Raw genomic sequence first — 13,239 nt, 5'->3', positions numbered from 1 at the left:
AGAGACAAATCACTGATCAAGCAACAGAGAAAGATGTCTCAATTTAAACCCTTATGTTGATGCATCATTGATAAACAGCTTCTTAAGATCGTAAAATTCTCAAGTCATTGATTCTAAGTACAATTATTTTTTCCACTGACAAAAATGAGAAGTGTGAAATGCTTCGGATAGTTTATTATAGTAAATGTCTTCAAAAGCTCGGTTTCATTGCAGAAAAATAACTGGCAGTTACCTACTCTGTTGTATGGCTCTCTATTTAGCTCTACTTAATTTTTAGTGGCAGAATAAGCAGCTAAGTATTTTTCCTGTGCTGTCTTTATTCGTACTGCAGAGACAGCACATCTCTGACTGCACGGAGTATTTTTACTATATCTCAAGCAACCACAACAGAATTCATCTTCCCATCATCCATATCCCCTCCTGACAGCACTTGAGTATTCTCACAGCCTGGCTCTTCCTCACATGGAGATTTTAATTCCACTCCTCCGTAAGCTACACTAATGATGGAATATGAATTACTTTTGTGTCCTTCTCCTTGTAGAGTCATATATGAAGAGCAATGGAAGTTGTTAACAGCTGACAGGGAAGCTTCCAGCAGCAAATGCAAAAATTCTTTTAGCAGAAGGCATTTGCAAACAGAGTACAAATAAGTAGTTTAGTGTGCAGCCAACAGCCATAGGACGAAAAAGGTACCTCTGGCGGCAGCAATCTCTTGTTCATCAGTGTTCATGACAACTACAATATGTCAAGCTCTCCTACCAAAATATACAATCTATCTATACAGATAAGAAAAACAAATACGGCACTGAAGAAATCTCTTGGCAAGGCAGAGCATGAGTCACCTCAGTTACAGTTACTATAGAAACTATACCACATCTAGATGGCACCACTATATGGATATGTGGCCCAGCTTGGTTGCTCTGGAAACCATAAACTTGAGATACTTAGCGAGACTTTGTTTACATTTGAGGTTTTGTGTTTGCAGTCAGGCAAATATGTAGCATGATATGAATCTCAGGAGCCTAGTAAGCTTAAGCACTAAACGTAGATTTATTAGTGCTATACCAAAATAGCAAATTATTACTCAGGAGCTGTACTTTGGAAGCCATTTTCTCACTCATCGAGAAAACCTCTTTCCTCAGAGGCAGTCTTAAGCAGGCTTGAAACATAAGCAATTCTTGCAGCCATTAACCTACTTAATGCAAGTTCTAATTTCAAACTGTTCAACTGGGATTCCATGCAACAGCTTCACATGTCCACGTAAAGCAAAAACCATTTCAGTCACGCAATTGAGCACTAGAGGATTAATTTAATACTTCAATTCAAACTCTTGTTTTTAAACAATAAAAAATAATTCTGGAGTCAGTCAACCCTTGAGAGTATGGGATCCAATAAAAGGACTAGTCACAGAATCCAAGTGTGTATCAGATCCACCATTATCCCCTTAGCCATTGTCTCAATATTAAAAAACCCCTGGGTAAGTATTACAACTTGATAATCATGAATATATTCATGGATTTAATCTTATCAGGATTGCAATGATTCAAAACAGCTTGGTTTTCACCTCTGCTTCTGCTTTTTCCTTTGGGTTTTTATCATGTACTATTTTGAAAAGCTCTGAATAAGCCAAGCATTTTTTCTAGCTATATATGGTCAATATTTTTGCTACTCCATTTGATATTCACATAATAAACTCAAAGCTTTAGAAGTAAGGACTTGAAGAGATTAGAAAGTTTATTTAATTTGATTGCTGTCTTAAGGTATTTCTAACTAGCTTTACACTAGCAACTAGAGAAGTATCAGCATACAACAACATAAGCCAAGATGTTGTGAACCCGCTGGCATGAAAAATAAGGCTCTTTGTCTTTCTGCTGTCCTAGGAGATGGCAGATAGGAAATTCACAAGATTCTGGAAATCTGGAAAGGCTGAAAACACTAAAAAAAAAAAGCAGATTAAAAATTATCTTTTCAAAATGTTTTGAACAAGACCTACTAGATATACTTCTGATGTACTTCCATTTGTAGTGAAATCACTACCTTCTGCATATCAAGCAATTTCATATAATTCTAAATTAAGAGATAACTGCTCAGAGTCATTTAACCTAAAATTATTTAGCTGATGGTCTTCAGATTTTCTGGGGTTTATTGGGGTGGAGGAATATCAAACACTGCTTTACATATACTCACTTCAGCCCCGGAACATCCAGAAGATTGGTCAGTCCAGTCCAGTTAATTTCCAAAAGCTGTGAGTTACAGAGAAAGGACACAGAAAAAAAAAAGAAAAAAAAAAAAAAAAAAGAAAAGCAACTTAGAATTTACAACACTGAATAAATAAACCTGATCACTATAGATTCTGATCAGTGGAGGGTTAATAACCAGTTTCCAGGATTTTCTTAAACAGAAAACCAAAACCTCTTCCATGTTAAATAATTTTTAGCCATAGTTTTTAAAACAGAGTTATAAAAACAACTCTCCATCCTCTTACCCACCCTTCCACACATATGTATAAATACAGACATGCACATCCCAATATACACAGGTACATAATATCTACTACATACAGTCAACATCAAATAATGAAATGTGGTCCTATTTTCTGGAGAAATACTTTAATATTCACCATAGAACTGTTATAGATGAACAGCCACCAACATGAATTTGCAAAGTATAATGAGCTGATGAAGAATCACATTTGAGACCAGGAAAATAAGAGATCTAGAAGACATGACCGACGGAAAGAATGAAGGACTGGGATTAAGAAGGTGGAAGGAGGACGTGACAACAGCTTGCAAACACAGAGGAGGCTGTTTTCAATGACAAAAAGATAAAATTCATTCTACCACTGATGCAGTAAATAAGAAGAAAGGTATCAATGGGATGAGGTATCGAAGTGAGAAAAATCCTCAGAAATAATTAATAGGAATAACTCATTGCTAGATCATATATACTTCTTTCACTGAAAATCTTTACAGAATATTAGACATACAAATGCTATAAAGGTACATTATTCTGTTTCAGGGCTGCTGGCAGTAACAACTAATTTCTAATGTTCTTTTCAATCCCATAATCTTCTCATTCTAGATAACAAAACTAATAGAACCGAGTTTCCTTATCCCCCCTTCTCAGTGAAAACTTTCTATTAACTGCATAGAAGTTAGTTGAACATAAGCAACAAATCAAAACCCACCCAACTACCACCATGTTTCCAAATCCAACTAACCCCATCTAAGGAGAACTGCATGAAAAAAATTAAAAGGATTTTGAGATTCCTCAGTTAAAAAACTTAATTGTGGTGGTTCGATTAAATGCTGAAACAAAACAGCAAATCTCTACAAGAACCTATGTTGCATCTTTCCACAAACAGGCAAGAAGAATCACCCTACATTCATTTTCTATTAAAAAACCCAGCACGTACTATTCTTTATAAAGGATCTATTAATAGTTTAATTAGTGATTTCCTTTGTGAATACTTTGACTAAAGATAACACATAATACATTTACTTACATAAGGAGCACTGTTACTTAATATACTTTTGTAATGGTGGCCAAACGTTTCAACAGTGTTATCTATGAAGCACCTAGCCTACCTGTAACAAACAATTAAGCAGAAAAAAATCATCATCCTTTCTTCAACGGAAAAGGTAGTAAGATTGAATAACTGAATATTCCAAAACAAAAGGCAAGATATATTATGGGATGTACTGCAAGAATCTACACAAGCCAGCAACATGCCCTTGCCACAAAGGCAGCTAACGCTGTCGTGGGCTGCATTAGGCAAAGCATTGCCAGCAGGCTGAGGGAGGTGATCCTTCCCCTCTACTCAGCACTGGTGAGGCCACACCTGGAGTACTGGGTCCAGTTCTGTGCTCCTCAGCACATGGACATACCGGAGAGAGTCCAACAAAGGGCCATGAAGATGATGAAGGGACCGGAGCACCTCTCCTATGAGGGAAGGCTGCAAGAGCTAGGGTTGTGCAGCCCAGAGAAAAGGCAGCTCAGGAGGAATCTTATTAATGTCTATAAATATTTGAAGGGAGGGTGCAAAGAAGAGAGAGCCAGGCTCTTCTCAGGGGTGCTGGGTGATAGGACAAGAGGCAACGGGCACAAACTGAAACACAGGGGCTTCTCCCTGAGTATCGGGAAACACTTTGTAGTGTGAGGATGACTGACCACTGGCACAGGTTGCCCAGAGAGGTTGTGGAGTCTCCATCCTTGGAGACACTCAAAAGCTGCCTGGACATGGTCCTGGGCAACCAGTTCTAGGTGGCCCTGATGAGCAGGGGGGTTGGACCAGATGACTTCCAGAGGTCACTGCCAACCTCAACTATTCTACGAGTCTGTGCACATAGAACACAAACATTTGCTCCCATCCAGGGAATAAGATTAGTGTCTTCCTAACTATGCCATTGAGAAGGGTGAATAAACCTACAGACTTCAATAGAATGCTTAAAATTTAGCACTTGCCCTGCTGATATCCATTCAGAAAACTGCTGCAAGATTTTTCTTAGCCTCCTTCTTTTACCGTATTACACTCCTGTATTGCTATATAGTCAGGAGAGAAACAGAAATAGGGACTCCTCTAATGTAGGCATCCAACTTAAACTCCAGTGGATGAGTCAAAGAAGCTTTCTCTCTACCTCCAACAACTAAAAGGAATCCAGTGGAGATCTGCCATATATAAACGTTTCGAAACCAACACACTTAGAACAAAATAATTATAAATTTATACAGATCGTTACAGTTTATCTGTTTGCTTCTTCTAAGTGCAATTTTCTAAACCCTTCAGGTTATTCATGTTTCCCAGACTCTGAAAGAAAGAAAGTCAAAACAATTTTTCATTCTGTCATTAGAGCACCAGACAGAAGAGAAGAGCCCTCAGAGTGACAGCTAAACTTCATGGTTTAGCTCTATTCAATTAATTTTCTTACTTCACGTAATTTTGTGTGAGTTAAAATGCAATAAACAATACATTTTTGCCCAATGTATGTATTTTATTATATTTAATAATGCCTTTGCGTCCTTTTTCCCTGCACAATTAGAGAGTATTCCCTTTATCCATCTATTTTGTATACAGCTTTTTGCCCAGGAATTATATTAAATATCTCAGATACAATAATGATGAAACTATGAATGCAAAAAAAAAAAAAAAAAAAAATCTCAACATTTTTATTGTTCTGCTCCAACCCTTAAAAAACATTTTCCCAAAGTATCTACAGTAGAATCATAGAATGTCCTGAGTTGGAAGGGACCCACAAGGATCATCGAGTCCAACTCCTGTCCCTGCATAGGACAACTCCAAAATTCACACCCTATGTCTGAGGGTGTTGTCCAAATGCTTCTTGAATGTTGTCAGGCTTGGCGCCGTGACTGCCTCCCACGGGAGCCTGTTCCAGTGCTCCACCACCCTCTGGGTGAAGAACCTTTTCCTAATGTCCAACCTAAACCTCCCCTGGGATATCTTCCTGCCGTTCCCTTGGGTTCTGTCATTGGTCACCAGGGAGAAGAGATCAGCGCCTGCCCCTCCTCCTTCCCTCGTGAGGAAGCTGTAGACCACGATGAGGTCTCCCCTCAGTCTCCTCTTCTCCAGGCTGAACAGACCAAGGGACTTCAGCCACTCCTCGTACGGCTTCCCCTCTAAACCCTTCACCATCTTTGTGGCTCTCCTCTGGACACTTTCTCGTAGCTTCATATCCTTTTTGTACTGTGGTGCCCAAAACTGCACACAGTGGTCAAGGTGAGGCCGCACCAGTGCAGAGCAGAGCGGGACAACCACCTCCCTCGACCAGCTAGCAATACAGTCAAGTAACAGCAGTACAGAGAACTGAAATGTAAAGCTTTAGACACTTTGCCGAACTATGAGTAACGTGCTTCCTATAAGCTTAATTCTGTGGCTTTCTGTTATTTCTAACAGGAGTTTTCTAATAAGATATTGAAGAATTGATGCTACTGTGAAAACTTAGGTCTATTTTTAAGAGATTTCTAAAACTGTATTTTGCAAGTTTAATCAGAAAGTTAATTTTTCCTTTTGGTTTACTTTTGGGCACAATATCCCAAACAGACACTGAAAATAATATGTCAGAGGAGGAAAAAAGTAACAGAATTTTGAACTTTTTACTAAATAGCAATAATTTCTTTTTGCTGTTTACGGCATAAAGAAACAAAAGATAAAATACTCCTTGCAGTAGTTGCTGGTATCACTTCTGTTTTAGCCTTTTCATCACTGGTGAAATGCACCACTGGATAAACTGAAAATGAAAAAGTTTATTTGTCTGCTGGTAATTACGTTTCACAATTAAGATATTTTGTCTTTATAACTAGTATGTTCCAAAGTCATCCTCTCACTTAGTCATTTATTTACTTGATTCTGTGTATTAAAATTAATTTGTTTCACTTTGTTCTGCAAGATATGTTGCAGGACAAAATGAAACACAGCATCAGATACTATTTAATATAAATCTGAGTTTCCAAGTTCACGTTTCCAGATGACACAACACTGGACGTAAACGAAATAACGTTATTAGGGAAGATATTCTCTAAATATAACAGTAGGTCTAGTGACCAAATTGCATAAACAGGTGGAAAAACATAGCTTTCCAAAAATAAGTTCTGTGATAAAATAATTGATTTTTGCACTCTAGAAATTTTAATGAAAAGTGTCCTTACCCAAAGGCTGCAATACCTCTAAAATCCTAACTTTTATAAACATGAAGTAAGCAGTTACGGTCTCTTTGCTCTTTTACATGATATAAACACTTAGTGTTAGATGGAAATTCTGCAATTATTTATATGTGTGAAGTTGATATTTGCTCTAATTCTAAAATAACTTCAAAACATAGAATGTGTCATCATCTCAGAATGGGATTTTTTTTTTTTCTGAAACGTACAAGGGCTTTTACAACACTCAAAAGCATTAAGTGCACAACGTGGTAGAAATTAATAATTAAAGCACATTTCATAATAATGAAGCAGATCATATTCTTGCTACTTGTAACAACAGTCATTCTAAAATATGCAATAAATATTGACAGGCTTGTTTTTAGTTTTCCACTTACGAAGTGATACAAACCCCGGATGAATGTGCAGTAAGTTAACTGAATGATTTGTACACAACACCAACTAAATGATGAATGCAATGGTAAAAGGTGAGACAATGCTGCAGATATGAGCATTTTCAGAAAACTTTTCCAATTGGGTTTACTTTTCCCTTAATGTCACGTACAGCACACTTGATTTCTGCTTAAGTGGAGATATCTCTTGACTGGGAAATTGAAAACTTTCCAAGCCAGGCTTTGGTTTCCATTGCACAAAATACCCCTAAGCGTTTTTATCCTCTGCCCAAGAAATACATGATTTTGGTTCTCAGATAGGAATATAGACCTTTCTGTAAGAAGACACATACAAAGAACTGTCTTTGTCAGTCTGAAGGGAGTCTCTGTACTACTACACTCAGTTTTCTTCTTCACCATCCATAAAACCATTACAGACTCCTATATCCTGAGCACGTGGTTACTTTCAGCAAATGGTTATACAATATAAATTCAAATTTTTTCTTCTAAAACTCAGTAGTATTTCAAGATTTTTTTTTTTAACTTTTATTAATTTTTAGGAAGTTTTGAAGTCAAAACAACTGGGATGAATGCTGGGAATAAAAATTAAAATCTCAGAGTAAAAATAGTGGTTTAACTGATCATACACAGGCATCTGGTTTCATTTGAGATCCATTAGGATACAGAAACAGAACAGTTGGGGTTGAAAAACATCTATGAAGATCATTCAGTCCAACACCCCTGCTCAAAGCAGAATCAGCTAGACCAGGTTGCTCAGGGCCGTGTCCAGTTGGGTTTTGAGTATCTCCATGGACAGAGACTCCACAACCTCTCCGGGCAACCTGCTCCAGTGTTCAGTCACCCTTACAGTTACAAAATAAAATATAATAAAAATTCTTTACGTTTAAAAGGAATTTATTGTATATCAATTTGTGCCCATTGCCTCTTGTCCTGTCACTGGAAACCACTGAGAAGAGTCTGTCTCCATGGTCTTTAATTCCCCCATCAGGTATTTATATACATTGATAAGATCCCTCCAAATCTTCTCTTCTCAAGGCTAAACAAGCCCAGCTCTTGCAGCCTCTCCTCATACAAAAGATGCTCCAGTACCTTAATCATCTTTGTGACTCTTCACTGGGCTCGCTCCAGCATGTCCACCTCTCTCACGTACTGGGGAGCCCAGCACTGGACTCAGCACTCCAGATGTGCCTCACCAGTGCTGCACAGAGAGGAAAGATCACCTCCTCTGACCAGCTGGCCACGCTCTTCCTAGTGCAGCCCAGCGTGCTGTTGGCCATCTTTGCCATAAGGGCACATTGCTGACTTCTGTTCACCTTTTTGTCCACCAGGACACCCCACATCTTTTTCTGCAAAGCTGCTTTCCAGCCCGTCAGCTCCCAGCCTGTCCTGGTACATGGAGTTATTCCTTCCCAGGCACAGGACTTTGCATTTCCCTTTGTTGAACTTCATGAGATTCCTTTTAGCACATTTCTCCAGCTTGTCAAGGTCCCTCTGAATAGCAGCAAAACTAGCTGGTGCATCGCCCACTCCTTCCATTTTTAAGCAAACAAGCTTGCTGAGGGTGCACTCTGGCCCACCATCCAGGACAGCCACGAAGATGTGTTGCCTCCCACATTTACCCTTGGGGTATACCACTACTGACTGTCCTCTAGCTAGACTTCATGTCGCTGACCACAACCCATTGAGCCCTAAGAGTTCAGCCCCTTTTCAGTCCAGCTCACTGGTCACTTATCTAGTCTGGGCTTCATCAATTTATCCATAAGGATGTTGCAGAAGATAGCATCAAAAGCTTTACTGAAGTCAAGATAAGCAGCATCCATTGCTCTCCCTTCATCCACCAAGCCAGCCTTATCACAGAGGGCTATCGGCTTAGTTAACCATGATTTCCTGTTCATAAATCCATCCTGACTACTCCCAATGACCTTCTTGTCCCTTCTCCCTTACCAGCAATCACTGGTTGGGTCCCTGTGCCCTTGAACTGCCCCGAGAGCCATGCCATCACTCTTGATGTTTCCCAGATCTCCCCTGGAAGTGGTGTTGCTGCCCACATGGAAGAGCAGCAGTGGGTAATTGTCTGAGGGCCAGACAAGCTTTAAGAGTCAACAACATCCTGAATCGGAGACCCAGGCAAGCAGCAAACCTCCCAAGACAATAGGTCAGGATGGCAGATAGGGGCCTCTGTCCCCTGCAGCAGGAAGGACTCAGTACTATCACTTGCCACTTCCTCCTGGTGCTTCAGTGTAGCTCAGGCTTTGCTGGCTCAGATGCTCCCGGGCCCTCCTCTGCTATACTGTTCCATACAATCTGTTCCATAGTTGCAAATATGCAGGTGGGGTAGGAGTCATCTTCCTTGTGCCAGAAAACTTCCAGCTTTCCCCATCATGGGAGAATCCCATCCAGTAGTGTCTCCAGAAGGTCAGAGGTCCTGTTTCAGGTGTCCCCCCTTCTACAGAGAATCACACTAGATGAATGTGTGAGGGTAACGAAATTCAGCCTAAGCCATCTACTTGTGTATATACATTTGTCCTATCTGAAACCAGACTGTCAGAATCTAAAGTGAAAAATACTATCATTAGTAGTTGTACAGAGATTGCACAGAGCCCAGTAGAAATTGGTGACTTTCATCGTTCTTCAGGTGAAAGCATGAAGGTGTCATTGGCTCCAGTACCATTTTGTATTCAATGTCTTTTTTAAAGACATTTCATTTAAAACTAGTTTTGCCCACTTTCCATTACAGTGCTAGCAGGGTTATTTGAGTGAGAAAAGGCTAACCTACCTTATACAAGAAAAAGTACGTACTTGAGCACATAATATGGGGGAACTGATGCGCTGTGGAATTCACATCATCACTTACCACACTGTTATTTGACTATGTATCCATATTCTAATAAACATACTGAAAGTTCAGCTAGTACATGTGAAAGTTTCCTATACTTCTGAAAAGGCTGATTTTTTAGAAAATGCTTTTGAGAGACTTAGGTTATAACACTCATTTTCAAACAGAAAAAAGAAGGTTAAAACCACTCATTCAGGTTGCTTAAGAACCAGTGTTTACATTAAAACTCTGCCTTTCTCCTCCAAATTTATCTTCCATTAGCAAACAATGCCTCTATCAATTATAGATCAGACTGTCAGCCAAGCACTTACAAGAAGTTGTGCACGAGAGATGAACACAGACATTAGGAAAACAGTTTTGCAATTAACATTTTCAGCAAGGGAACGCACAGTTAACAACTGGATTAGAAAAGATCCTCTTCAGGTAGGTGCAAGGCTCAGTTTGCTAAGGCACATTTATTTATGGAATGCTAGACAGGCTAAGTGGCAGTAATACCTTCCAGAAGTGGATGAGGTCTTACCTAAAACACATACAGTACACTGAACAGGCTTGTTGCTGGTGGGTTTTTGGGTTGGTTTGTTTGTTTATTGGTTTTTGGGGTTTTTTAAGGTGTTATGATTTCTTTTCTACATGAGCATCAATTTAAAGCTATTTGGTTTTTAATTTCCAAATGCAAAGAAAAGCTGTTAGAAATAATTTGTTGTAAAATGGGTTATCTTACATTGGTATGTAAGTTTTACTTGTACAGTTCTACAATAAAAAACTATGAGCTAGAATACACAGAACATTTATATTTAAGAAAATCAAAGGTAAGTTCAGTGTATTCTTCTTTGAAAATCAATGGTGCGCATTATTGGTATATGTTCTCAAATCTTACGCTCATCTTAACTCTGGAAAAAAGCTAAGAAATAAATAATTAAACCAGGATGAGAAGTCCAACTTGGCATGAATAACTTTGGGTTTGGACTACTTCCTCACTCCTGCAAACCCACAAATGTTTAAGTAATATAACATACAAGTAGCTTGGTAGTAGCTGATAAGGCTAACCACAACTTGTGCTTTCAGACTGGTTCTCATGTTCTAATCGCAAGTTTTGACGTTACATTATGTCACACTTTAAAAATCTATGTAGGCTACCAAGGCTCTGGAAGAAGTAATTTTATACTGTTTTAAGACAAAGAACCCAGTTTATTACATGACGTATTCCCTTTTTCATTATTTATAGGCAAATTAGAAGGCAAATACACACCATAAATACATTTTAAAAATGGTCCTAAAGTGTTCATACCTGCATCCCATATTTAACAGTTTTACATACTGATGTTTTCAGAATAAATAGGGAGTGGGAAAATATTTGCAGTTCCTTTTGATTTTTTCATGCTTTGTTTAGTATATTGCTTACAGCAATTAACACAGCAGAGTCCGATGCATTCTCCTAAATAGACTTAACCAAATTAAATGAATTGTGCAACATAATGTATGTTGCAATTCAGCATTGAGAAACATCTCCTGTGCTAGACTGAAACATATATCATACTGGTTTCTGTATTAACTGCCACAACCCCAAAGAAAACAAAGAACAACCTGTGAGATACCACTGAGAACTGAAAGATTTTCAATTTATGTGACCAAAAAGCATGTCAAAAGCTTGCACCACAGCATATGGAACACATACAGTGCCTATGGTACAACATCACTATCAATATTTTGAGTATTACACACCTCTTCTCAAAAGCAACACTACCAATTCATTCTGTCATCAATCCTTAGACCATGAAGCATGTAAAAAATAATTACGCAAGGAAACTGAAAAAACAGTGCTACTAAGAGTGGTCATTTAGACAAGAAATGCAATTAGTACATATAATATCAGAAATTTCTATTCATGCACTTATTGTACAGGAATAATTACAAAGACAGGGGTCAATTTCAGAAACGTTAAAGACAAATCCTTTTCCATTCAAAGTTGGAGCTAAGCAATTAAAAAACATTACTAAGGCTAAGCACTTTACAGGATTATTAGAAGAGCTTTGCAAATAAATCTTAAGCCATGAAATGTTTTGGAAGGAAGACAAGCCTTCAAATTCCTGGCATAAATCAAGCTTTAACTACTTGTGCTTTGAAGGTAAATTCTCCTTGTGGACAAGATTTGCTACATTTGCCCACCACAGTGCTTCCTTTCCAGTTCTACCAGAAGAGCCTAGCAGTAATGAAGCACACCGATACCAGTGCAGTAACACACACTCTCTAATCTTAGTCTACATATATTAGTGGATGCCTTTTTCTTTTCATGTTTTTTTGGTTTTGGTGTTCTTTCCCCCCCTAGCTCCCACATTCCTCTCAATAAGGTTGTTTCCAGTCTGCACTTTTGGCTTCCAAACTTAATCAGGCTTCAGCATAAGACACACATTTTGTAACATAAGAAAAGAAGAGTTTTCCAAAAAGCAACACCAAGTTCAGGTAAAAAAAGTTTATACTTGCAGTAGTATGGAAAGAGCACTGACAGCAGACAAATTCACAGTAGAGAGAGAAGAAAGTAGTCAAATCTACGCATTGCTTGGTACACAACAGGGAGCCCTTCCAGTCACAGTCCAGTCAAATAGCAAGGATGTTCATTCCACGTTTTGGGCATTACCATATCATGACTTGCTGGAAAGAAAAAAGACCCCCTAACTTGTAGTTCTGACAGTAAGTTAAAGCAATGCCACCACCCTATCAAACTGAAGAGCCCTATGGAGAAAAAGGGAGCAAGCTAAAGACTGCCAGTTGATGAATCATTTTTTGAAGCACTGAATATAAAAAATTCCATACCTAAAAAAAAGTTTTGGCCTAAAAATCTCCCAAATAGCTCAACAATATCATTTCCTTCTCTGTCACCACTTTCAGCAATGCATAATTCTCTTAGTTTAGCTAAATTCAGGGAATGCCAGCTGGTTCTCCGCGGCAGAACTAACAGGGCACTGGAAAGACTGCGTTCAGGATTTGTCACCAAGTGAAACTCTGCCAGGAGCCAGAAACGATGTGGTGTCTTTCCACAACACACTGCAACCAAGAGAGGTGATATGCCTTGCACAGACTGTTAGCAGCCAGCTCACTGGCCTAGAGTGAGATTTCAGACACCAGTTACACTTTCCGATGAAGCAGTATGTGTGTCATGTTACTCAAAGCTCTTTCAGTTCTTCCTATGCTCAGAGCAGCAAAAACAAAGTATGTTTCCTCCCTGAAAACCAAGAAATTTGTGTCTTATCAAGGCTCTGTACTGAGAACTAATGGAACACATGCCAAAGTGTACTCATACCAAGACACAAATCCTTCTTACTCCTGTAAACATTTTGT

At 38.8% G+C, this 13,239-nt stretch overlaps 1 protein-coding gene across 3 annotated transcripts in view; it reads right to left on the bottom strand.

The window, feature by feature from the left end:
* Nucleotides 1–13,239, bottom strand: part of ESYT2 (extended synaptotagmin 2) — a 90,322-nt gene that overhangs the window by 29,778 nt on the left and 47,305 nt on the right. For all 3 annotated transcript variants that reach the window (XM_087729921.1, XM_087729932.1, XM_087729943.1), the window contains exon 7: nt 2,188–2,243. In XM_087729921.1, coding sequence (XP_087586047.1) covers nt 2,188–2,243 — 56 coding nt within the window. The remainder of the gene's footprint in view (nt 1–2,187; nt 2,244–13,239) is intronic.

This window comes from Nipponia nippon, unplaced genomic scaffold, assembly GCF_047370975.1.
Source record: "Nipponia nippon isolate SJK-2023a ecotype South Korea unplaced genomic scaffold, ASM4737097v1 scaffold_1, whole genome shotgun sequence".
In the NCBI taxonomy this organism is placed as follows: Eukaryota; Metazoa; Chordata; class Aves; order Pelecaniformes; family Threskiornithidae; genus Nipponia; species Nipponia nippon.
This window is presented reverse-complemented; position numbering and strand designations above follow the sequence as displayed.